The sequence below is a fragment of the Heterocephalus glaber genome, unplaced genomic scaffold, assembly GCF_053883595.1.
Source record: "Heterocephalus glaber isolate CG9 unplaced genomic scaffold, H.glaber_assembly_v1.0 deba00001509, whole genome shotgun sequence".
NCBI lineage: Eukaryota > Metazoa > Chordata > Mammalia > Rodentia > Bathyergidae > Heterocephalus > Heterocephalus glaber.
The window spans coordinates 58,071,793-58,095,989 of NW_028258325.1; the positions used below are offsets into that span (position 1 = coordinate 58,071,793).

The 24,197-nt window shown below is 33.4% G+C and overlaps 1 protein-coding gene across 7 annotated transcripts in view; it reads right to left on the reverse strand.

Moving 5' to 3' along the window:
* The window catches only part of LOC101711537 (transmembrane protease serine 11F), a 92,772-nt gene that overhangs the window by 64,487 nt on the left and 4,088 nt on the right, over positions 1 to 24,197 (reverse strand). For 4 of the 7 annotated variants that reach the window (XM_087187725.1, XM_087187723.1, XM_087187728.1 and 1 more), the window contains exon 2: positions 11,714 to 11,794. In XM_087187725.1, the coding sequence (XP_087043851.1) occupies positions 11,714 to 11,717 (4 nt within the window). In that variant the 5' untranslated portion in view covers positions 11,718 to 11,794. Of the gene's footprint in view, positions 1 to 11,629; positions 11,795 to 24,197 lie in introns of those variants that run through there. The other 3 variants (XM_087187724.1, XM_021262277.2, XM_087187726.1) reach the window with 2 other exon arrangements.

A 24,197-nucleotide genomic window follows, 5' to 3' on the forward strand; every position in this document is an offset into this window, starting at 1 on the left:
AATAGACAAGTGATATTATATCAAATTAAAAGCATCTGCATAGCAAAGGAAACAACCAACAAAATGGAATGGAAGAAAATATTTGCAGGCCACATGTCTGATAAAGGATTGATCTTCAAAATATGTAAGAAATTTCTACAATTCAATATCAAAAATTCAAATAACCTAATTTTTTCAGATTATATCACCAAAGAAGACACACAAATGGCTAACATGTATATGAAAAGATATTAAACACCACTAATCACCAGGGAAATGCAAATCAAAATGATGAGATATCTGTTACAGTGGTTATTATCCAAACAGAAACAAGAAAGCAAAAGAAAATCCCAGGAGAACAAGTGTTAGTGAAGATATGAAGAAAAGAGACTTGTCCACTGATGATGGGAAAGTAAATTAGTGCAACAATAGAAAACGTTATGGAATTTGCTTCAAGGTTTCACATACAACTACATTTAGTCTAAAAAAAAATCCCACATGTCAAATAATATCTGTAAGAATTGAAGTCAGGATATCAAAGACATACTTGCATTCCATGTTCTCTACTGTATCATTCCTAATAGCCAAGATACAGAAATAACCTAAATAACCTAAAAGTTCACAAATGGATGACTACATAAAGAAAATGGATTGTTTTTGGCTTAAAAAGAAGAAAACTCTGACATTTGTGTTAATATATATGGAACTGGAGGACGTTATGCTATGTGAAACAAACCACACATACACACCCCACAAATACACACACTCCAAGCACTGAATGATCTCATATTTATGAAGAATCCAAAAATAGTCAAGCTTACAGGATCAGAATGGAATACTGGTTATCAGAAACTGGGGTGGAGGAAGAGAAAATAGCGAGGTGTCAGTCAAAGGGTACAAAGTTTCCCTTGCGTAAGATGCGTAAATAATGTCCACTGATTTTCAATTATTTTGATTATCAAAAGGAGAAAGTTCTCTCAAAAGCAAGAAAGTGCATAGATATCACATTTATTAAAGAGGCCTACTATCTACCATAGGCATATAGTTAACAATATAGTTTAAAATTTGCTGTGATGATAGATTTTAGCAAAAGTAATGCTCTTATGTTCAGTACTCTTTCCACTGAAATAATTTTAAAACAAAAAAATAAAGAGGGTAAAAAAGGAAGTTTTGGAAATTATAGACAAATGTACAATCTTGATTGTGGTGATGGCCTAGTGGATGTATACTTATGTCCAAACTCATCAACTTGCACAAATTAAATAGGAGTAGGTTTTTGTATTTTAACCTTTTATAGTTGTGATCTGAAATATCCTCCAACGGGCCATGTGTTAAAGACATAGTCCCCAGCCTGCGGTGCTACTGGGATGGGGGGAAGTTATATAACTAGGGGCATGACCTGAAGACTATTCTGGGACACTGACCCCTTCTTTCTCTCTCTTTAGGCCTCCTGGCCATGAGGAGGCAAACAGACCTCCTCCACCACACTCTCCTTCCATGACATAATATGCTACCACAGGCCCAGAGTAGCAGCCATATGGTCATGAACTGAAACTTCCAGAAATGTGAGACAAAATAAATCTTTCCTTCTATGTAGTTGATTATCTCAGGTATTTTGTCTTAGTTACAGAAAGCTAACACACAACCATACCTCAATTAAGTGTTTAAAATAAAATAGAATAAAAACTTGGGCTGATTGAGAACATAGTATAAAAGAAGAGAATTTACATATTGTTTAAATATCAAATCCTTAAATCACAACTGGAAGAATGTAGCATAGTTACTCTCTGGAATTGAAACCAAGAAAGACATTCAGATTAGGACATGCTCTGTCTTCTTAAATTGCCATTGGCAATATATTATTAGGCTGGATGGTCTCCTATGATTATCAACTAGACAAACTTCTAACAACAACTAGTGCATCCCCTAGGTTTTGTTCTTAGCACCAAAAACAAAAACAAAAACAAAACAACCAAGTAGTCACATAAATATAAATGACAGAAAAGAACTACTTTTTTTCTGAAAAAATTATCTTGGTGGGGTTCATGCTTATGGATAAGTATCCTTTGGTAATCCTATGTACATTTTGATTGGCAGTTTTTGATGTTTAGACTATCTTTAACTAGAAACTTCCTTCTTAGTAAGATTTTCATTAGGTGAATGGTTTAGGAAAACTTTGACCATTCAATTTCTGTAAGCTAAATTATGGAAAAAAAGAGACAAATCAATAAAACAGTTTATTTAAATCTTATACACTGACATGAGATCTTTTCAATGATTAATACTTTGAAAAGTCTATGTTAGAATCTGGGAGGAAACTATCACTTTTAACTGGAGAACAAAAAATTGTGATTAGAAACCATTGTCTTTTCAATTATTTTGATGATCAAAAAGAGAAAGTTTTCTCAAAGGCAAAAAAGAGCATCTATATTGCATTTATTACAGAGAGAAGCTTTCAGTCTATATTTCATGCAATTTAGAAGCAGCTTTCACTAATGCTTGATATGCTAATTACAATATATTTCTTTGAAAACAGGTATTTAATCTTATGCTTAGTAAATAATTCCAACATTTATATATCACTCAACAAGTAATTATTAAAATTTTTGCTGGATAATGTTGGAATGGTTAACCAAGCACACTCATAGCATTTACAACTTAGGGACAGATGCAGAGATTTGAAAATATTATAGATATTTGTATATCTATATTTGTTTAGTTATCATGATAGAAAGTGGTATGAGAAATGTAATGTGGTCTTATGTCCCTGTAACAGGGACTTTTTATCTCAAGGAGGGATCAGAGAAGGCTTCTCTGAGGACATTTAAACCCAAAGGACATTTAAAGTCAGAGGACCTCATGATCATGCAATTAGGTGAAACTCAGGGGAAGGGCAGCACACACAGAAGAGACAGTTGTGTCCTGTGAGGAGAAGCATGGTGGACTTCACATCCTGCAATGAGCCAGTGTAGACGAAATTAGCACAAGCAATCTGATGTCACAACAAAGAGATGTACAAGATAGTTCCAAAAAGATTTGAGTATGAGAATGAACAGCAAACATTTAAATTTACCATAGTTACATCATACAGATTTCATCAAAAAATGATGTAACTATACAGTTGTGCCACATTTCTCTGAATATTTCAAAAACTTAGTAAATGTGAAAATGCTAGAAAAACTCAGTAATAGCAGAGATACTGCACAAGGGAAATGTAAATTGCAGAAATAGTGCCCCTGCTGATTACATATGAACATCTTGTCATACAATTAACATCTTTTTCCCTTTCCTCCTGTATTTTATTGTCTATTACATGGCAGTCTTGAGTTTCATGCTAATTTATTAGTTGCTAATGTGTATTTCTCCATCAAGCCTGTGAGTTCCTAAAAGGCAGAAGTTTGTCTTCTGTTTTATTCATATTTCTTTCTCTTTTTTTTTTTTTGGTACCTGGGATCTAACTCAGGACCTTGCGCTTGTGAAGCAGGCAGTGTTACCATTGAGCTAAATCCCAGGCCTGCTTTATGCATATTTCTTAAAAGCACTTGCATAGCTGCAACCTAGAAAATCCAGCTGGCCTGGAAAACTTTCAGCTATAAGTACAATCACAATGAGCATCAGGCTTGCAATTTGTCAGTATTTCCCATAGATAAGGAGAACCTAGCTCAGTGCTTGACATGCAACAATTAAGAACAATGATAATAACTTCCCAGAACAAAGCAGGAAGCCTGGTATTAAGGTGCATTTTGTTCCCATGGGCAAAAAATTAACACATAATAACGCATACCATCTAATGCAGAAGGCAGAACAACAGGACTTTTCCATTAGGTTTTAAACTTCAGCAAAGATATCAGGCAGAGTATCCATTTTTCCTCAAATATGAACCCATGTGTTCTATTTTCAAGTACTGACATAATACAAATTGCAAACAAAAATGCTAAATTACAGGAAAGTATATATGTTGTCTTACCTCTCCTTTCATATCACACACCGAGCTAGCTGAATCCACACTGCTTATGTCCTCTCTCTCTCTCTTCTCTCTCTCTCTGTCTCTCTTCTCTCTCCCCCTCTCCCCCCCTCCCATTTCTTTCTCTTAGCTAGCCTAATGGTCTCTCAATAAATTCTCTTTTTAACTCAAGTCTACTTGGTTCAACGAAAACAATTTTAATCGTTGTCATCCAACACCTCATAAAATGCTTCTCAAGAAAGGAAATTCTGTTGCTTCCAACTGGATTTGTGGGACTGTCTCAGGAAAAAAGGTGGAATTAAAATAGTGACTAAAAAAGATTTCAGTTACTGTTAATTACACTCTCTTCTGAAAAATATTTGTATTATTAATTGATGATGAATATTTTTGTTTTACTATTCCTAAAGTCTTGAATATTTTGTTTCTTCATTAAAGATTAAGTGGTTAAAGTGCTATTAGTTACAATGAATTTGAACTTGTAATAAATTCCAGCTTTATTGTATTATATATTTGTTATATATATATATATATATATATATATATATATATATATATATATGGCACATATTCCAAATAGAATATGTTATTTCTGTGCAATTTCTGGCAAAATAAGTAACTAAATATTAAATAAATATTTCTAAAAACAAGTTGTTTTCAGTGAACATCCAGCATTCTTCACTGACTTCCCTGTATGCTTATCTGGTATAAAGGTTTCTATTTTAGTAGTATTTTGCAATCCACTTTGGGGGAGGAGCTATGGTTAAGGTATAAGTGTCCTAGATAAAGGAGATCAACAATGTTCTAATTTACAATTCACATAATCTGCATATTAAATAAACAAAATTACCATGTCCCAGAATCTCTCTGTCACATTGCTGCAGGGTCACGTGTGCGTGATGATGAGTGGGTTAGAATGCAGTGCACAAAGGTGCTTAAGAGTTCCTCATTCTCCAAATTTTTCCCCTAATGCTGAGCTGCTTTACTTTAATAATTAACTAAGATATCATGCAACCCAAATGTTATTTCATCAGACTTGTATTTTTTTCAAATAATTTTTAAAGGTCTGGATATATAGCAAGAGGGTCATTGACAACTAATTATTTGCTATAATAAAATCACCTAATTGCCAAAAGTTTAAAATGACATACCATGTCAGTGTGGGAATAACATGACAATTGAATTTTTACTTTTGAGTTTTAAAGAAAACTTATGAACTATGTGTATAGTTTAAACAATGTAAGTATTAAATTTTATTTGTATAATAATAATTTATTGCAACATTGCACTTTATATTCTGATAATCCCACATTTTTTCCCCAAATAAGTCAACAAAAATTTACATCCATATTTGCTGGGACACCAATCATAATTATATTAGGCTTTGGATAAACCTCCAAAAGCAATTACAGCCAGGAAAAAAAGCTTCTCTAAAGCTATAGGCACAATAATAGCCATATTTCATTAAGTATACTGGGGGATTTGAAATCTAGTTTCTATGTATTTTCTCGTAAGCTGTCAAACAGTTAAATATTATGAATGTAATATTTGTTTCCTTAACATTAGCATATGAATAAAAGAAATGCAGTTCTAATAAATAGATTCTATTCTATATAATGTGCATGTCAATTATTTAATGCGTAGATAACACAATTCAAGCAGATAATGCATTCACAGGTGCCTAAAACAACTCCTAACATAAGACTGTATATCTTGTATGAAATTCATTAAATCACTTCCAGAAAGAAAATTATGAATATAGAACACTTTTGTTCTTATTGAGAGATGTGGACATTTTAGGGCTGCCCAACTTCTTGATTTACTTAATTGTGTATATGTGTGGGCATGGGGGAGTAGAATGATGATTACATGTGAAATCTGGCCTGAAAATATCAGCTTGTTTGGGTTGGATGATAAGATGGGAATATTGTAACTATTAGCTTTAACATGTTCCTAAATAATAAACTTCAACTCTACCTTAGTTATCCAAATTTCTAATTATTGGTGATCTCTAAGACAGTTGGGGAAATAAATCCCCATACTACAGATACATGACACTATTAAAAAATTGACTCAAAATTTCTAAGTTTGTGAAAGACAGAAGACTAATAATCCAAAATCTTCTCATGTTGCTACAGTTTAGTTACAAGTAATGCTTAATGTTCTTTTAGAAACTGCTGTCCACAAGAAGATAAATGAAATGAAACAAGGAGAAAGTAATGGTTTTGCCAATTTTGAACAAGTGGTAAATACTGACTGCTTGCTGCTCTGATTTGACCATGGAATAAGGAATATAGGAACAGTCCTAAGTAAGAATTAGTTGCCCCCAAATAATGAATTATGAAAGTCAAACAACCCAAGTTTATGTTCTATAAAGAGAATATATTTCCTCAGCAAACTTTACTGAAAAAGATTCTGCTCATTAACATTAATATTAACATTTCATATTAGTCTCACTCATTTATCTGGTATTTCTTAATTATGATATCCATTAGTTAATATGCTTAAAAATATATATATATATTAACATATTGTTCCCCTTTACTTCTCAGAAATAATAGCCAGAACCACCTAAAGCAACTGAAGTCTGAGATTGGAAATGAGGTACAATCAGGGACTGGGAGCCACTGAGAAGTAAGAAGATTGTGGAAGGGAGAGAAAGGCAGGCAGTGGGTCATTAATGTGCAGGACATGCCTGACTAATGTGGGAGAGAGGAGAACTAGGACAACATCTTTTATGTAGTTTTGAGGCAGTATCTGTACTAAGTCAGAGTCCATCCTCAACAGGTTGTTACAGCCAATTGAGGTTTAAGTGTAAGACTGAAATAATCAGTTCAGTGGTAAAGATAGAAGCAAGATTAATGACTTGATTTTTAATCTATTTTAAAATTCTATCAAGATAAAGCTATAATTTTTCTTTTTCTACTTTGTATTGCTTCTCTTGTAATTTGGCACTGATGTACAACTTAGATCCTTCTGCTACTTATTTGGGTAATTATAAAGAGTCAGACCAAAACAAATACAAGAATCTGGCAAAGACTGTAAGGTCTGAAAGAGATGAAAGAATTAAGCTGTTTGACATCTTGTAGATCAAGTGATTAACTGCATGTCCCTCCTTTTCTGCTTATGGTAATATCTAGTCACATGCTGCACTGTGCGGTGCACAGGCATTTTTTTTTCTATTTTCCGGAGTCCACTCTTGCCAACTTTCCTTAGCTTATCTCACCTGTTGAAAAGTGAAATAAAGATTATTTTATATTTTATTATCTGTGTCAATGTTTTTTAGATACCATGAAGAGCTTAAATGTTGCCTTGATTATTTAGTATTTTAAGTAATGTATTCTGAAGATTGTATTAGATATTCCATTTATTTTATTCTGGGAAAAACAAGACCAATTAGACCCTTGATAAATTTGAGCCATACAAAACTGCCAGTATTCAATGATTTTTAGCCTATAGATGGGCATTTTAATCTAATTCCCATTTGTAGATTATACTGTTTATTTTCTAAAGTGATATTTTACATTAATTCATTTTTATTTATTATATGATACGGAGGATGTAGGCTGTTCTCTTCTCTCAATGATAATGTCACATAAATTATTGAGTGCCCCAAACTAGCTTGCTTTTCAAATTGAGGGATAATAAGCAATTAATTATAAAAGTTTTCAAAAAACATAAAGATAAGTTAGTACCTTTTAAATATGGGTAACTATAGGGAATCTGTTAAAACTTGAAGTTTCTTCATATATACTATTAGAAGAAAATAATATACAGAATCAACACTAGCAAATACAATAAATATCTCTGATTTGTTCTTGCACTAGTTTTTTAACTTGACTTTTGAATATTTTTGAAATGCTAAAGGTTCACAATGCCTCATAATAAATTATGAAGATATAATGATTATATGATTTAAGAGTATGAAAACTTTCTTGCTACTCACCCCTAAATATTCATCTACCATGGTAACATACCTAACCCCATAGTATTCCAAAGCTGTAAAGACTACTAAAAAAAAGGTGCTTAAAGTAATGGAGACTTCTTGGTCAAGATACTGTATCGGATTCCATGTTGTTTTTCTACATTTGTTGAACAGTGTTAAAAGCTTCCATTCAGATCTTCTCAAGCCTTCTTTAAATACATGGGAAACTATCAGAATTTAATGTTTTCAAAATGTATTTCATAAGTTTAGCTTTTATTTATTTGCAAATAAACAAAAATAGGTCATTGTATGTTAATATTTAAACTGAGAATCTACTTTAATAGAAGATAGTAGTTAAAGAAATGAGATGAATTAACATTTTTTGAAAAAGTGCAAAATTTTTACCTCATATTTATCATGTTTATAATTCACTTCTACTTGTCTAATTGCCTATTACGTGTCCTCCTTTAGATTGTAAATAACATAAAAATTGCAGCCATGTTTGCTTTATTTTTGTATGTATGTACCTGTGTATTTTTAATGTGCCATTTAAGATGCATATGTGTACTCACAGTGTATAGGTATATACATATAATGTATGTATGCAAAATATACATGTATATGCAATATGTCTGTGTATAATTGGATACTATACGCTGTACACTAATGTAACAACTATTTGTTGAATTAATGAATGGATGGAATTTAAAATCTAGTCTATGAGCATTTATTTGATTCTTCTTATCTCTTCAAAAATAAATTCTCATCAACACCATAATAAATTTTTTTAGAATAAATTCTCTCCCCTTGTCAGGTTTTTACATGCCTTCTGAGTTATTATCTTAAATATCTCATAGACTTTCTTTAATAGATATATAATGGAGAGTACACCTGAAACTTTCTTTCACTACTCTTTTCTTTGTATCTATTCTTTGACTTTAAGCATGTGTAATTGTAAAGCAATGTACAGATGTTGAGAGTCTACAGTAGGAGAAACAATGTGCTTGGCACTAGCAATACAGAAAACTCTTAAACTGGAGAGACAAAATTTTGAATAAGTAATCAAATATACAGAGTTAAGTGCCAAAAGGATTATACGTAATGTATTGGGCAAGTTTGAAGAGGAAGCCTATGCTTCAGGAATAATTACAATGTGACAGTAGGAACAAAATGTCACAGTAACTTCAGTTTGAAACTTGAATGAAGACTACCAGGTCTCACCAAATGTGAAGAGGAATATTCATTTAGACCTCAGAAACTAAATGTAAGCAAGTGGTGTCCCTGCCACTCCCTTCACCTACTTCCGCAAATGCGACTGTATAGCCACCAAAGTGCACTGGTCCCCGACAGTTCTAAATTGCAAAGTTCATCATTCTTCCTCTTGGTTAAATTTTACTCAACTCCCACTATAAAGTCCAAATGTTTTTAATCTGATACAAAAGCCCCTTCATAATCAGACTGATCATTTCCATTGCATTAAACAATTTTCCACATGTTTGTAAGTATATTTGAGAGCTCAAGACTATATCTCTTTCCTTCAACACTTTTTGACTTGTTTTTAAAGACTAAACTCAATTATCACACATTCTGAGAAGCATTTATAAGATTTGTGGATACTCTCATAGCAACCTGTTTGTAATTCTTATTTTTACATTTATCAGATTATACCATCAAGGTGTGGCCTATTGATTTGCCTCTTGACACCACAGTCTACCTGTTGGTAATTATTTCTCTTATCTTTGCTTCACTTGTTGAGGGCAACAGATATACATACGTAATAGTGAAAAAATTACATAATTTTGAATAATTTAAATGGTTCTCTTACTAAAAAAGTTAATGTTTCCTATGTTAACTAGTTAAAATCATAGAATCAAATTATTGATAGGACTTTAGGAATATCTACTGCAGTGATTTTAAAAATAGTTTTGAACAGTACCTAGTAAGAACAGTAAGAAATGTTCTACATCACAGCATGGTATATGCAAAATCTCGTGTAAATGAAATGTTTCCATGGTATAATACTATTTGAGATGCTATAAAAATAACATGATTAACATTGAATATTATTTCATTACTACTCAAATACAACAAAGACAATTAATAATGGCAAAATAAATAATTAAACCAAAAATTGTTTCACAGTCCAAAAATGAAAATAAAACCTCCCTCACCACTTATTTTACTATAACCTCTCTCCATATTGTATAGGTAAAAGGAACTTGAGAGATAAGTGACTTTTCCAGACAAATTACTACAAAACTAGATCTAGAATACAATGATTATTTTTCTTTCACTACAGTGACAAAGGCAGAACTTTTGCTCTGAAGCTATAACATATCTGATTCATTCCCTCTTCAAGACTAGATCCCTTGGGTCAAATACTTTTACTAATGAATTTGATGAGCACACTACTAACCTTCTCTTGTCTTTATGCACAATGTATATTTTTGTCTGGAATCCAATTATAAAGGATACTTTAAAATCCTCAAAACTGTACACCCTGAATAAAAACTGATGATGCTTCAATATAGAAATTTCATGCTGTAGTGATACTTTTTGAGTGGAGAAATGAGTAAATATAGATATCCCATAAATTGGGAAGAAGAAAATAGGGCTAGTAGAAAAGCCACACTACAAAATTCTGTGATAAATGATTACAAAAGAATTGCAAGCTCCTTGCTGAATTTTTAATACTGATCTTACTAGTTTATCATATTTATATGAATGTTTGTTAAATATAAGTATAAAGTAAGTTTTTCCCCTATGGTACATTTCATCTTATTATGTCCTTATCTTGTACTCTTGGACAGAATAAGATAAGGTACACTTTCTGGTATTTAATAGAAGTATGGATAGTATGCCATGTCTTGCTGTCATGAAATGGTCTGTGGGGAGAAGCTTTTGTGTGAAATGCACAGTTTTCCTCAGGATCTTGCTGTTTCTGGAAGGTAAATTAGGGAGGGTAAGAATACTCATCATTTAGAGCGAGAAAGCTTACAGTCTTAAAGTAATTAACTTAAGGCAGACTTTGATGACTGAATAATAATAATGATCATAAGTCTGAGACACCAGTCACTAGAGAATATTTGAAAAGTTTGCATCTGTAGAGAGATTAAGAACTGCCATGAGAAGCCAGTGTAGACTACAGTTTGAATGAAATCAATTGTTATTCATTTCTAATTCTATAAAACAATAACCTGAATATTATGTAACTATAAACAGATGTACAAATTTATTTACCTTAACTTCATCAAAGAGTAAATTGTTTTGGACTTCAATTTTGAAAATGCCACATGGAATCTAAATTTTGTTAATTCAATAATTATTTACATATGAGGATTGCAATTTTATTTTTTATTTATGTGATACATATAATAATCCCATTGCTAACATTAACTGCTAACAGTGGGATTATTTAGAGTTGAACAAATAACAATTCTAATAGATTCTCCTCTTCAATTTATATTTTGTTGTCCCAATACATTGAAATAAGTAACATAATTCACACCATGTTATTGAATATGCAAAAAAATTAAATGTACTATGTTAAACATTTTATTCTTTAGAACACAGACTTTTCTAAATGTTTAAATGTAATATAGTTAATAGTTACTACATATCATTTCTATTTCTGTTATTTAGAAAGAAAAGACCACATTGGCTTCTTTTCTTTCAAAAACCCTTACATTCAAAAGTAACAAAATAAAGCACAACACACCACAACATAGTAACACACATGAATAACTCTTTAAAGTAATCTTTACCAGGCAGCATCTGCACAGCCTGTCTCGGGCGCTGTAAACCTCAGTTCCCACAGGAAGCTCTACTGTGAAAAGCTGAGTACTTACGCATACATCATGGACCCAGGACTAGGGCAGCTTCTGTTCAGTCACCACCTGATCTGTATCATCCAGGTCAGGGCTAGGAGGCTGGAAAATAAAGACAGTCACTGGCAATAAGAAAAGGGACAAGTCTGACAGGTTTAATGACTGCAGTCATGATACAGCCTGATAAGAACATGATCAATTTGGTGCCAGCATTTCCAAACAGCTAAGTAGTTGCCAATTCCTGCATAAAGAAGCTCCAAGCAACAGAGAGCTGGAAGTGTGCAACTGGTAATGACTCAGAATACTACACTCTTCCTGCTGGGGAGGAATGCTCAGCATTAAGGTGAGGCCCCAATTTGTTTAGGAACACACACACACACACACCAAGAAAAAAAAAAGAAACAAAACCACTAGCGTACACTGATGACAGTCCTTCCTCAACAGAGCTGTCCTGATGTCACTGCTTGCTTCCTCCTTGGACCTGCTCCTTTCTTTCCTTGAGGTATTCATGAAGTGTCAAGAAGCAGACAAGCCCTGGGTTCTGAACCCAGACCTATCTACCAGCTTGGCAGAGTGACTATAGGTGAACTGTACAGCTTTTTGGAGCTTTCCTTCTAATAAAAGGGGAAATTGTGTTATTTTTTTCTAATATTGTTCTTTTTAGTGCTAAAAATAGATTTTACTGAAAAAAATTATTTACTTCCCAAAAGGCAAACAAACAAAACAAGAAAGTAAAACAAAAACTTCTTTCTCCTTTCTCATCATCAGGAATAGCTTAGTCCATTTTAGTGGTGTGAATTCCTCAGCATTTATAGTCTTTTTACATACTTGCATATATCATTAGACATTTAGGTCTTAAAACATGAATGTCAAATAAAGATCAGTAAAATTATAGATTATTTACTACAATTTTAAGAGTTACTTTTAAAGTCTCAGTGCTAGGAAATATTAATGGAATAAGGAGTTATAAATATACTTTTTTGTTGTTCATACAGAATACTTTTACCTAAAGTACTATAAAAATGAGTTCAACCTTAATACTGTCATATTATCATATTCTGCAAAAGCATTGTTAAGAAATAATTCCCAAGTCACTTGATTAATGGAAAAATGAGGCGAGGAAGATTTTTGTTTGTAAAATCAGTAATCATTATTTGTAAATGATGTATAACAATAAAATTTTGAGTAGAAATAAAAATTTCCAAGTAAATAACTTACAAAGCTTATCAAACACTTTATGATGAAAATTATACTTAATTTAGAGAAAGTAACTTTGGAGCATTGATTTTTTTTCAAAGGTAAAAACATAAAATCAAGTACAAAGGTGATAGAAAATTATTCTACTATTCTTTAAAAATAGTTTAAATGCTTAGGTTTAATATCTCATTAATACTCTCCTAATCCTTTTTTGTTAAAATTCATGAAAATACTCTCAGTCTTTTATACTGTATTAGTAAATAATAACAGCAGAAAAGAAACTATGGTTTAGGTGGAGGAAGTTACTCTATCCAAGAAGTGTGTTCAAATAAATACAAGAATTACCTTTGAGGATTCTAGAATGAGATATGAACAAAATTAACATTTTCATAGGACTTGGAGGAGAAAAAGTCACTAGGTACAGAAATATGAGTTTTAATCATGTTTAAATAAGATGACAGGACAGGAGAACATCAAGAAGAAAGTTAAGATAATTCCAAATTGATCATATTTGTTAGTGTCCAAATTAAAGAAAGAAACAGAAAAATATAACTTCTGGAATAGACACCCTTAAATCATTGCATGCACATCAGTCTAATTATAGATTTTAAATTAAATAAAATTTTGCCTTGCATTTATTAAGCAATCAATATATTATTTTTCTCTAGTAAAGAAAGAATATAAGGGGATTTAATATAGGAGCATTCCTCCCCTTGCAGGAGCACATAGATCCAAAATATGAGCATCCAAAAGATGCTAATGCAGAAAAAAGAGAACTATGAGTCTTCAGGACTAGAATGGATTTATCAAAGGCCCAAGAAAAGAGACCACACTGAGAGGCTTTATCTAAGATATTATAAGAATTGATTGACATCATAGTTAGATTAAATAGATAATAATAATTGAGAGCACTCAATTTTGTCCAGTCATCCTCATGAAAATGAGAAAATGTTTATATGCTCATTTAATTCTGAACCTGAGAAAATGAAAACATAGTACATGTACTTTTTTTTTTAACTCCAAAGGAGGTCTTGGAGTTTGTATTTATTAGTCAGCTTTCCTGTTGCTGGACAAAAATACCTGATGCCTACAATTTAAAGGAAGAGAGGTTTAGTTTGGCTAATGTTTTCTCATGACTCAGTCCATGGTTGGCTGGTTCCAAGGCAGGGACATCATGGAGGGAGGCTATGGTAGAGCATAGCTACCCAGTTCCTGGAAGCCGGGAAACGGAGTTAGAGAAAACTGAGGGGCAGGAAGGGGCTAGGAAGTAGCTATAGACCCCAAGGCCAAGGCTTCATGACTCACCCAGACACACCCAGAGGTGTGCTTTATAAGCCGCTAGGTAGCTCCCAAGCCAACAAGTTGACAACCGAGATCAATTGTTGCAGTGTTGCTCACATTTACAGTCATCAATAATTTTTTTTCAGATTCTAATTGTTTTTTAGAAAACTTTTCTTTTTAAGCAATATTGCTTATGAGAAAGAAATCATATTAAAATTATCAATAAAGAAAGCTTGCTTCAGTATACTATCTTCAAAGTTATAGACATTCTATTATTGCTCAAATACAAACTACTAAAATGGTTCCTTTGCTGATAAATATCTGTAGTAACAGTTTATTGATCTACTGCTTTTAGGCAATTTTGGGAATTTACACAGCATTTTCTGCAAAGTCTCTTCATGCTGTTTCCACTTTCCAAGTGATCATATAATCAAGCAAACTGCAAAGATGAGTAAAGCATCAATGTTTTTATATCATAAAAATGCCAAGACTGAAAATCTCTTAAAACTCTAGTTTTCAAGATTTATAATTAAGCTTTCTTTATATTTAAAAATTTTGTTATGTAAGTTATTTTATAGCAATTACAAAATATATTTTTGTATTCTTATATGTAGAATTCACTTTTATATACTTTGTAGTCCAGCTGTTTCCTAGCTAAATGTGTTGCCTACCTAGATGCTTACATATCTGCTGTGTTTCTTACATGACAGAAACATAGAAAACAGTAATTAGACTGAAAGGAATAGACTATTACCTATAGCACAAAAATATGTTTCCAATAACGAAGCAGCTACTTATTTTCATTCTTTGAGTGATGTGATACAGAAATATTTCATGTATAAATTACTTAATTCTTTGGAAAAAATAAAAATTCTGTTATAATAGAACATTTCATCAAGTTAGATTTCTGGAGTTTTCTTTGCTACATTCTCAATATCTTTATAGATTATCTTCCCTTTTAATGCTTTCAACCTTGATTCTCTAAAAAGAGTAGAAGGTAAAAACCTTAATAACATTGGTGTAATGTTTCCTGGTTGAAGGAGTTTAAGAAACCATGTTTCAGTGGTTGTGTGCTCTTATAATCTCCTGATAATTAATATTTGTCATCTTTAAAAAGAAAAAAATCTTTACCCTGGTATCCAATTTTGTAGGCGAGTTGATTGCTATAGGGTAGAGTAGACAAAATAAAGGGAAAACTAAAATTACCAACTTCTAATGCCATGAATCCTTCCACTAAAAGAACCTGTCCTTAAAATTTTCATCTAAATGTAAGAAGAACATCAAAATCGAATGACAAAATTATAGTTAGTCATCAGTCCTGTACCAAAAATTGACAAGGAGAGGGCTCATTATGCCTCCACCGAGAAAGTGCATGCTTTTCCATCCATTCCCTGGATAATTAGAATGGCCTGTAAACAAGAGTTGACCAAATTCAGGAAGAGCAACACACAAACCCCATATTGAAAAGCTGTTCTATTTAGTATGTACATTTATATTATTATGTACAAACATGATGAGATGAGATTACATTCTTTGGATTGATTTCCCTACATTAAAGTGATGAACTGGGAATGCCACATCAAGGTGGCTTTTTGGTTATCTCCTAAGGCAATGAAATCAACTAGATATTCTCCCTCAAGAACTGATGTATTTCTTGGTCTATAGGAGTCATTGTAGCCTTTATTCTTATTATATAATATTTATTTGGTTTGGGGGCATAATATATTTTCAAGTAATTTGCTACTTGTAACACCACTTATAGTCAAAGATACAGGTAACATGCTAAATCACAAGTCCTGTGCCCCTTTCTTTCTGGCCACCATGAAATGAGCAGCTTTGCTCTGCTACTATTTCCACCATGACGTTTCTATCTTGGAGTTGGCTGACCATGGACTGAATCCCCTGAAACCTTGAGCTAAAGTAAACCTCTCCTCCTTTAAATTGTGGCTGTTGGATAGTGTGTCCCGGGAATGAGAAAGCTGACTAATAGGAAAAAAATGGAACCTGAAAGTGAGGTGCTATAATGGCACCTGCCTATGTAGTTTAGAAGCCTTTGGAATTGGTTTGAGAAAAGAGTTCAGAAATCTTTGAAGATGCAGGCTAGAAAAGTCCTATCATGATATAAACAGAGCCTGTTGGATGATTCTCTTGGAGCTCAGAAGACCAGAATGCTAATAGGAAACCAAACAGTAAAGACAAGGCATAGGCAGTTTCAATTCAGAACAAGATTCCATTGGAGTTTAAACTAGAGCCATGTGTCTTACATTCCTGCAGAAAATCTGTCTACATTTTGCCCATGTCCTGAGACTTGCAAGAGGCAGAGGCTTAGCCCAGAGAAATAATTACTCTGGTAAGAGAAATGTCATGATAGCCCAACATTCTGGCTGTGGCAAAGGTATTGCTGAATGCTTTTAGCCTAATTTATAGTAAGACTTGAGGCCAAAAAATAGAGGAGAAAATTCTAAAACTTTAAATTTTGAACCAGAAGAAACCATGTATAAAGTTGGTAGCAGAGGGAGTGCGGCTGTTGAAGAAATTAGTACCATGAAAAAGAAACCAAGTGTGGTGAAACCTTGGTTTCCAAGCATAATTTGCTCTGGAAACATGTTTGTAATTCATAGCACTTGTATATCAAAGTGAATTTCCCCACGAGAAATAATGGAATATCAGATCATTCATTCCACAGCTCCAAAATTTTCATATAAAAATGATTACAGTACTATAATAAAATACAAAATAATAAAGAAAATACAAAATATAAAGAAAAATAAATAAATTAACCTGCACTTAGCTTTAAAAAACTTTAGAAGGGAGACGAGAGAAGGGTTATTGAGTAGGACAGCTTTCACCATCACTAACAGAATCGCTGCTGTCTACTGGCTCAGTGGAACCTTTTTCTTCTCATGAAACTTTAACAAGGAATCTATCCAATGACACTTTTGCCTCCTTTTGAGGATTTTACAGAAATGTGACATTGCATTGTTATTAAATAGACTCATCTCTCTCACTGCTATATCTTATTTGGGTGGTGCTTTCCTACAGAATTTTGCATTCTTTTCCACATTTTATGCATCTCCCTAATCTCATTTGAAGTAGAAGATTCCTCCAGCTTTTTCTCCTTCTCCTCTGCAAATGATATCTCTTCCATAACCTCTTGCTATTGGGAGACTATTACCCACAATCCCATAACAAGAGAAAGAAGAACCGTTTGCTCACTTGTGCTCATGTGTTGTTTACCATTACATGCTACTTATAAAGCAAGACATATTCATTTATCAAGTTAAAGTTTATTATAAATGTTTGCTCATTTTGCAGAATGGTCACACAACAAGTTACTTGCTATCCAAGGTTTTACTTTTCTTGGTACAGGGTTAAGAAGAAAGACACCTTGAAGGTATCTCAGAAATTAGCAAGACCCTGCCCATCACAGACTCAAACGTGCAGAAGTGTAAACATTTCATTTGAGAAGAGAAGGCCTCACACTGTGTTTGAGAGGGCCTCTTAGAAAATTGGTTCTCCAGGATTCATTTTACTGTGCTCAATAGTCCTGACACCTAGAGGTTACTGTAGACATTGTCCAAAGAGGACTGGCTACTGTTCAAGCTGGAGAATTTTGATGCTGGTTTTATTATCATATAAAATGTTAAGAGTTGTTGGGTCATGGAGGCTTCCACTCAGATTTTAAAGGACTGACTGGAAGGCCAGGCATAAAGCTCCTTAGAGGGCAGTGCATGAAGATGTGGGAATAAATTCATAGGTGCAGGGGAAACCCCAGAAAATCAGAGGCATCAGGAAAATGGTGGGCCAGCCCTAGAAAGAGAAAGGCCTTAGGGGTTACAACCATCAAGGCCATAGGGTGGGGGCCACACAGGCCCTTTGGAGCACACATTTTATAACCCTATGTCCCAGATGCCTGCCCTATATAGAGCTATAGAACAACTTAACGTTTGCTCCTCTGGAGTTTTGCCTTGCTTTGATCCTATTCTTTTTTGTCCTCCTATTTCTTTCTTTGGAACGGGAATGGTAACCTTGTGCTATTGTACCTTGGAATTTTGTAACTTTTTAAACTATTATTATTTTTATAGCACTTTACAGCTAAGCATTTGCCTTGAGCCTCAGAAGAGATTTGAACTTGAACTTTTAAAAAGCTGGAGTTTTTGAGACTTTGAGGAAGGGATTATTGCATTTTTGGTTGTATACTTGATAGTTGTATCATGTCAGGTAGAATTATGACCTTGTATTTATTTGGGGATTAATTATAGTTTAAGGAGAAATGTATTTGGGTGTCAAGAGTTAAGGGTGGGATGTGACGGTTAAGCTTCACTGTGTCAACTTGATTTAATTGGCAACCACCCAGGCACTTGAGAAAGCACATTTTGGGGTGGGTTTTGATGATCGCAGTAGAGCAACTTCAGGGTCTACATCTGGCTCCTTACCCCTTCCTGTCTGGCACTATTCACTTGCTCTGCTTCCCAGCTGCCATCTGACCCAAGCACTGAATATCCTGCAACTGTAAGCTAAGTTAAACCTCTCTGCCTTTAAATTGTTCTGGGTATTTATTTCCAGTAATGTGAAGCTGAGTAGTACACTACTTTTACTTTGAAAAAAAGTTTTTCTGCATTTTCTTTTCATGGATTTTTTTAGTTTTCAAGTTGTAAGCCACCCCAATGTGAGAAGTGGAAAGTGCTTTTGGGACTAAAACATGCTTTTTGAGTAAGCTCTAGATCTCATAGGTTTTAAAAAGTGGGCTAGTTTATCAAATTCTGTGAATCTAAGCTTTCTTATGAGTAGAAGAGAGATGCTAATGTCTACTTTTTATACAGATATTGAATATCAAGCAGAAATCAAATAGGACAGGTTATTTTGGAAACATTCTTTCAAATTTGTTTCTGTCTTTATTTATTTATTTTTTTTTTGGTACCAGGGATCAAACTCAGGTCTTTCTGCTTGCAGGGCAGGGGGCAGAACTGCTGAGATAAATCTCCAGCCCTCAAATTTGTTTCTGGAAAATAGTAGGAACTAAATAAATATTATTTCTCTCATTTTCTTTTTTCAGGAAAGATTTATCTGAATGACTATTACCACCAGTCTCTAATTCTTCTACCTTTTCTTTTTCCTGGTTCCTTTTATTTCCTCTGTTTTCAACATGATGTCACAAACATGATCACAATCAATATTGCATACAGCTTACTTTTTAGTTCAAAAATTGCATTGCTACATCCTTTGATATGATTCAACTCTCAAAGGACCAGAGAGGTTACATAGAAACAAGCTCAGCATGATATCTTTGTGTCCTTGTCCTTCTAACAAACTTTCTTCTGTCCTTCAGAAGTTTCCAAGCCCTCAGACTAGGGGTTCCTACACTAGGTTCAATGGATTTCTCCTTTCCAAACCATTTCATCTTTCATGAGCTAATCCATTTTTGTTACTCATAAAACTTTCTTCTATTCAGGGAACTCCCAATCTCAACTCCCTCTTACTCACTCATGGAAATGGTAGCCTTATTTTTCTCCTTCATATTAAGAGTCTTTGTTTCATTATCTTACCATGAAGTGTTCAACCATTTACCTAAAAAGTACTTTTAACCACCTACTGTCTATTGAGCACTGTGCCTGGCATGATGCTAAAGCTCCAATGGTAAATATGACACCACTCACTTTCAGAAAACTTAGTCAGGTGTCTCAAACTTGACTAATATTTTTACCTCCAAACTATTCTGCCTTAGTCCATAGATCCATCCTACATCCCAAAAATGTGCTTTCAAATTTCTAAAGGTAACCTTCCCTCAGTCTTCAACTTCTTTCCTGATATCTATCCAAGTACTTTGACAATTATTACTTCAAATTGTTTCTCCTCAGCCTGCCTTAGATGGCTCAGCCTGCCTTGTCCTTGATGAACTCCATAACCTTTCTTTATCCTTCATACTAATTAAAAACTAGTTGTTCATACCTGTGGCTTTTGTCATATGACATTACTAATAATGTAATGGCTCTTTATTTTCTACTTTACCAAGAATTGGCTGTGGGCTGCAGATTTAGCTCAGTGGTTCCACTGCTTGCCTTGCAAGTGCAAGAACCCAAGTTCAATCCCCGATACCAAAAAAAAAAAAAAAAAAAGAATTGGCTGAATGAAATTTGGAACCCTCTAGGTATCAAATTCATCTATGATACATCAGATGATGAACTTTCAACTCTTAGTAAGCTTTGTCAGCCTTAAAATATGTAACACTCATACTAACTTCATAACTTTTCTTCTGTTATCACAGCTTCCCTCCCATTAGGGAATTCTATTATTGTATCTCATTTAAATATGACTGTATAAAATTGCAATTTAGTTACCACCACCTGAATGAAATCTCTGACAGATTAGGTAGCAGTTTAAAGTGCAGTTCCCAGGTAAAAACTACTTGAATCCAAATCGTTCCACCACTAACTTTGTGATCTTAGTTAAATCCCTTAATCTTCCAGTGCCTTGGTTTGTTCATTTGTAATAGAAAGATGAAAATAACATCTATCTTTTAAAATAGTTGTAACAAATTAAATAATAGATGTATATGAGTTGGAATATTATCTGCCAAAAATACCCACTCAATAAACATTATATCATTATCTACTGATAATGTAGTGGTAATATATTGCCTCAGAATTGTTAGCCTCTCCTCTGGTAGATTTTTCTTTCACATAGTCAATGACACAAGTTAGACCTTAATGAAATGCAAGTGTGTTATTTGCTATTATACCATGCATTTAGTTTTATCTCTTTAACTTCATTTAAAATCCTAAAGAGTAGAAACTGAATCTTTTGTTTCTTAGTTGTCACTTAGTATCATGTTTTAGTCCACTTAAAATCCTAAAGAGTAGAAAATGAATCTTTTGCTTCTTACTTGTCAGTTAGTGTCATATATAGGCCCATAGTAGTTACTTAACACTGACAGGCTGAAATATCCTATTCTGTTCCAATTCATATTTTCCCCATATGTAAATTCTAAAAGTTGGAACTACAATCTGTTCTTTCTTTATTACCTTGACCTGCAAATAAAAAAGAAATTCCATACATAAAAATTTCATTACTAGCTTTGCAGAACACGTTAAAGATCTTTTTCTTTCCTAAGTGATAAAAAAGGGATCTTATGCAGGAGAAGGCTCCCCAGCCACCATTCCACTGCTCCCAGGGAAGAGAAGGTGAGCAGTGCAGGCATCAGCAGCACCTGCCCCCCCAACCATGGAAATGAGGAGACACTTAAACAAGCCTCAAAAACAGACTTCCAGATCACCTACAGCAATCCCAAAGGGAAATGAGATGGAACACTCTGATACTCAACCACCCAGACTCCCTGAACTGGCAACAAAAGAGGATTTGGAAAAAATGAAATCAGAAATAATTTCTCAGATAACAGCAGAGGTTGTGTTCATAGTGCAAGACATGATTAATAAATCTAGAGAGGAGCTGAGAAACGTGATGGAATCCCAACATAGGAAACAAATGGAATCCATAAAACAGATACGAACAGATTGCCAGGAGATGAAAAACTCTACTGAAAGTCTACACAGCAGAAGGAACCAATGTGATTCAGAATTTCAGATATAGAAGATAAGATTGCAATTAGTGACCAGGAAAAGAAAAATTGCTCTAAAATTGTAAGGGACCACAAGAAATCAATCCAGCAACTGCTAGACGACACAATAAAGAATAACGTAATACTGATTGGAGTCAATGAAGAAACAGGAGAGGGTGCAGATGACATAAAAATCTGTTCACAGAAGTGATGGCAGAAAACTTCCTAAGCAGAGTAAAATAACTTGACATACAGATAAGTGAGGCATATAGGACTCCAAATAGACTTGATAAAAAAAAATCTACTCATAGGTATATAATAGGATTCCAGAAACCCAACAAAAGAACAAAATTCTATAAGCAGTGAGAGAAAAAAAACAAACCACATACAAAGGAAAGCCCATCAGAATCACAGCAGATTTCTCAGTGCATATCCTCAAGGCAAGAAGAGCTTGGAGTGATATATTTCAAGCCCTAAAGGAAAACAGCCTCCAATCCAGATTGATGTACCCTGCAAAAGTCTCTTTCAAAATTGATGGAGAAATAAGATACTTTTGTGATAAAGAGCACCCCAGGAACTCAGTATGGGGTTTTGACACATCCTACTAAAGCTTTATTTTTTACTCTATTCCACAGTAAGAAATAAAATCATGTCACAGCACAACATGCACATAATTACACCAATATATTTTTCACAAAACAAGTATATTTGTTTCTAACAGGTTATGGCACTGATTTTGAAAACTATTGCTGTAATTTGATCCTTAGCCATTCAAATGGGAATTACCAATAAATAGTTCCAGAATTAGTTGATAGTTTCCCTAGGCTCTTGGGTAATTCAAAATTGAAACTGACAAGATCTTTCTTATTAAGTTGAAAATAGCAAGGAGGGCACTGATTTACTTTCCTTGGTCTCTCATGCTAGGAGGTATAGACAACAGGAATAACAGAACATGAAAGCCAATCCTAGGCTGAGGAGTGGGTATCACCCAAAAAGTTTCCTCCACCTTTGGAGTTTCTTTTTCCAAGACTGGCCCTGACCTGAGCATCATTTCTCAATTTCTTCTCAACGCCTGTTCCCTATCTACAACATACTTGTTGCTCCCATTGGAATCTGGCCAATTTTTTATTTAATTAGAAATTCATATAACACTAGTGTTCATTAATCTCTGTCCTTTCCTAAACATGTGTTTTATGTCATTCATCTCCAATAAGTGTACTAATTCCTTAGTTATCTCTATTTATGCATAACTCAAGTACCTGTCACTGCAAGAGTCAAGAGTCACATTATACCCATAGTTCATAAATGAAACCAATCATGATGCAATTTTTGCTGGACAGTATTTCCTTATAAAAGCTATAATTAGATACTCAATTAGTAATAAGATAAGGAATATATGCTTAATGACACACACCAAATATTAGGAGTTTTTCTTATCTACTTTTTGATTTAGAATAGAAACCATTTTTAAACAGGGACTTAATCATTATTATATAACTTTCTAGACTTAATAAAACAACTAAAACTTACAAATATACTTAGGTAAAGAGGATGATTGATTCTTAGTTTTCCATAAAGTAATAGTTATTTTATACCAAGTGATGATGACCCAAAACCTCTTTCCAAAGGTAATACTAGGTATTGATTGAATATGCACTTCTTACTAGCCAGTTTTAATTTATGCTATAATTTCCTTTAAATCATTTTATTGTTACAATAAGGAATTTGAATAATATTTTAAACTTTTTATACAAGTTTTAAAAGTGCTTATATATTGTGAGATAGCAAGAAATTATAAAAGAACATTAAACTATTGAAGTCTGCTAGATAAAAACTAAAAGCTATAGGCAATATGATTTTCTTCATAGAAAATCAAAGCTAATTAAGAGGAAAACAGCCAAAATCATGAAATAATTCAATGTGATTCAATTCAAAATATAAATATAACAAATTTATAACTATCAGTATTACCCAACTGTAACCACTGATGAAATTATCTCAAAAGAACAAAAATATTACCATATATGAGTAATAGCTTTTAAATATACAAGACCTATATAAAGAAAACTATTTGCATTTTAAAGAGAAGATGAAGTGTGTAGAAAAAATATTGCAACAGGGGCACATTTATGCAAGGCTCAATATTTTATATGTGAAGCTGGAAACATAATTGATAACCTAGTGTAGTCTCTTTTAATATGTGAAAATTCATACAGTGTTTTAAGGTAATAAAGAGGATGAGTAAGGACTATAGAAGAGAAGACAATGATTAAAAAGCAGTTTAAAAAGAAAAGAAAAAAGTGAAAGAAGGAACATAAAAACCTGGAGATTATAATACTCCAACTTTTGTGATTGGTTGATCTTAGTTATTATCAAACTGATTGGTTTTTAAAACATCTAGGAGTTTGTTAAAGGACACTTCTGGGCATGTCGGGGTGGGCTATTGTGGCGAGAACCTGGGGGCCATATCTC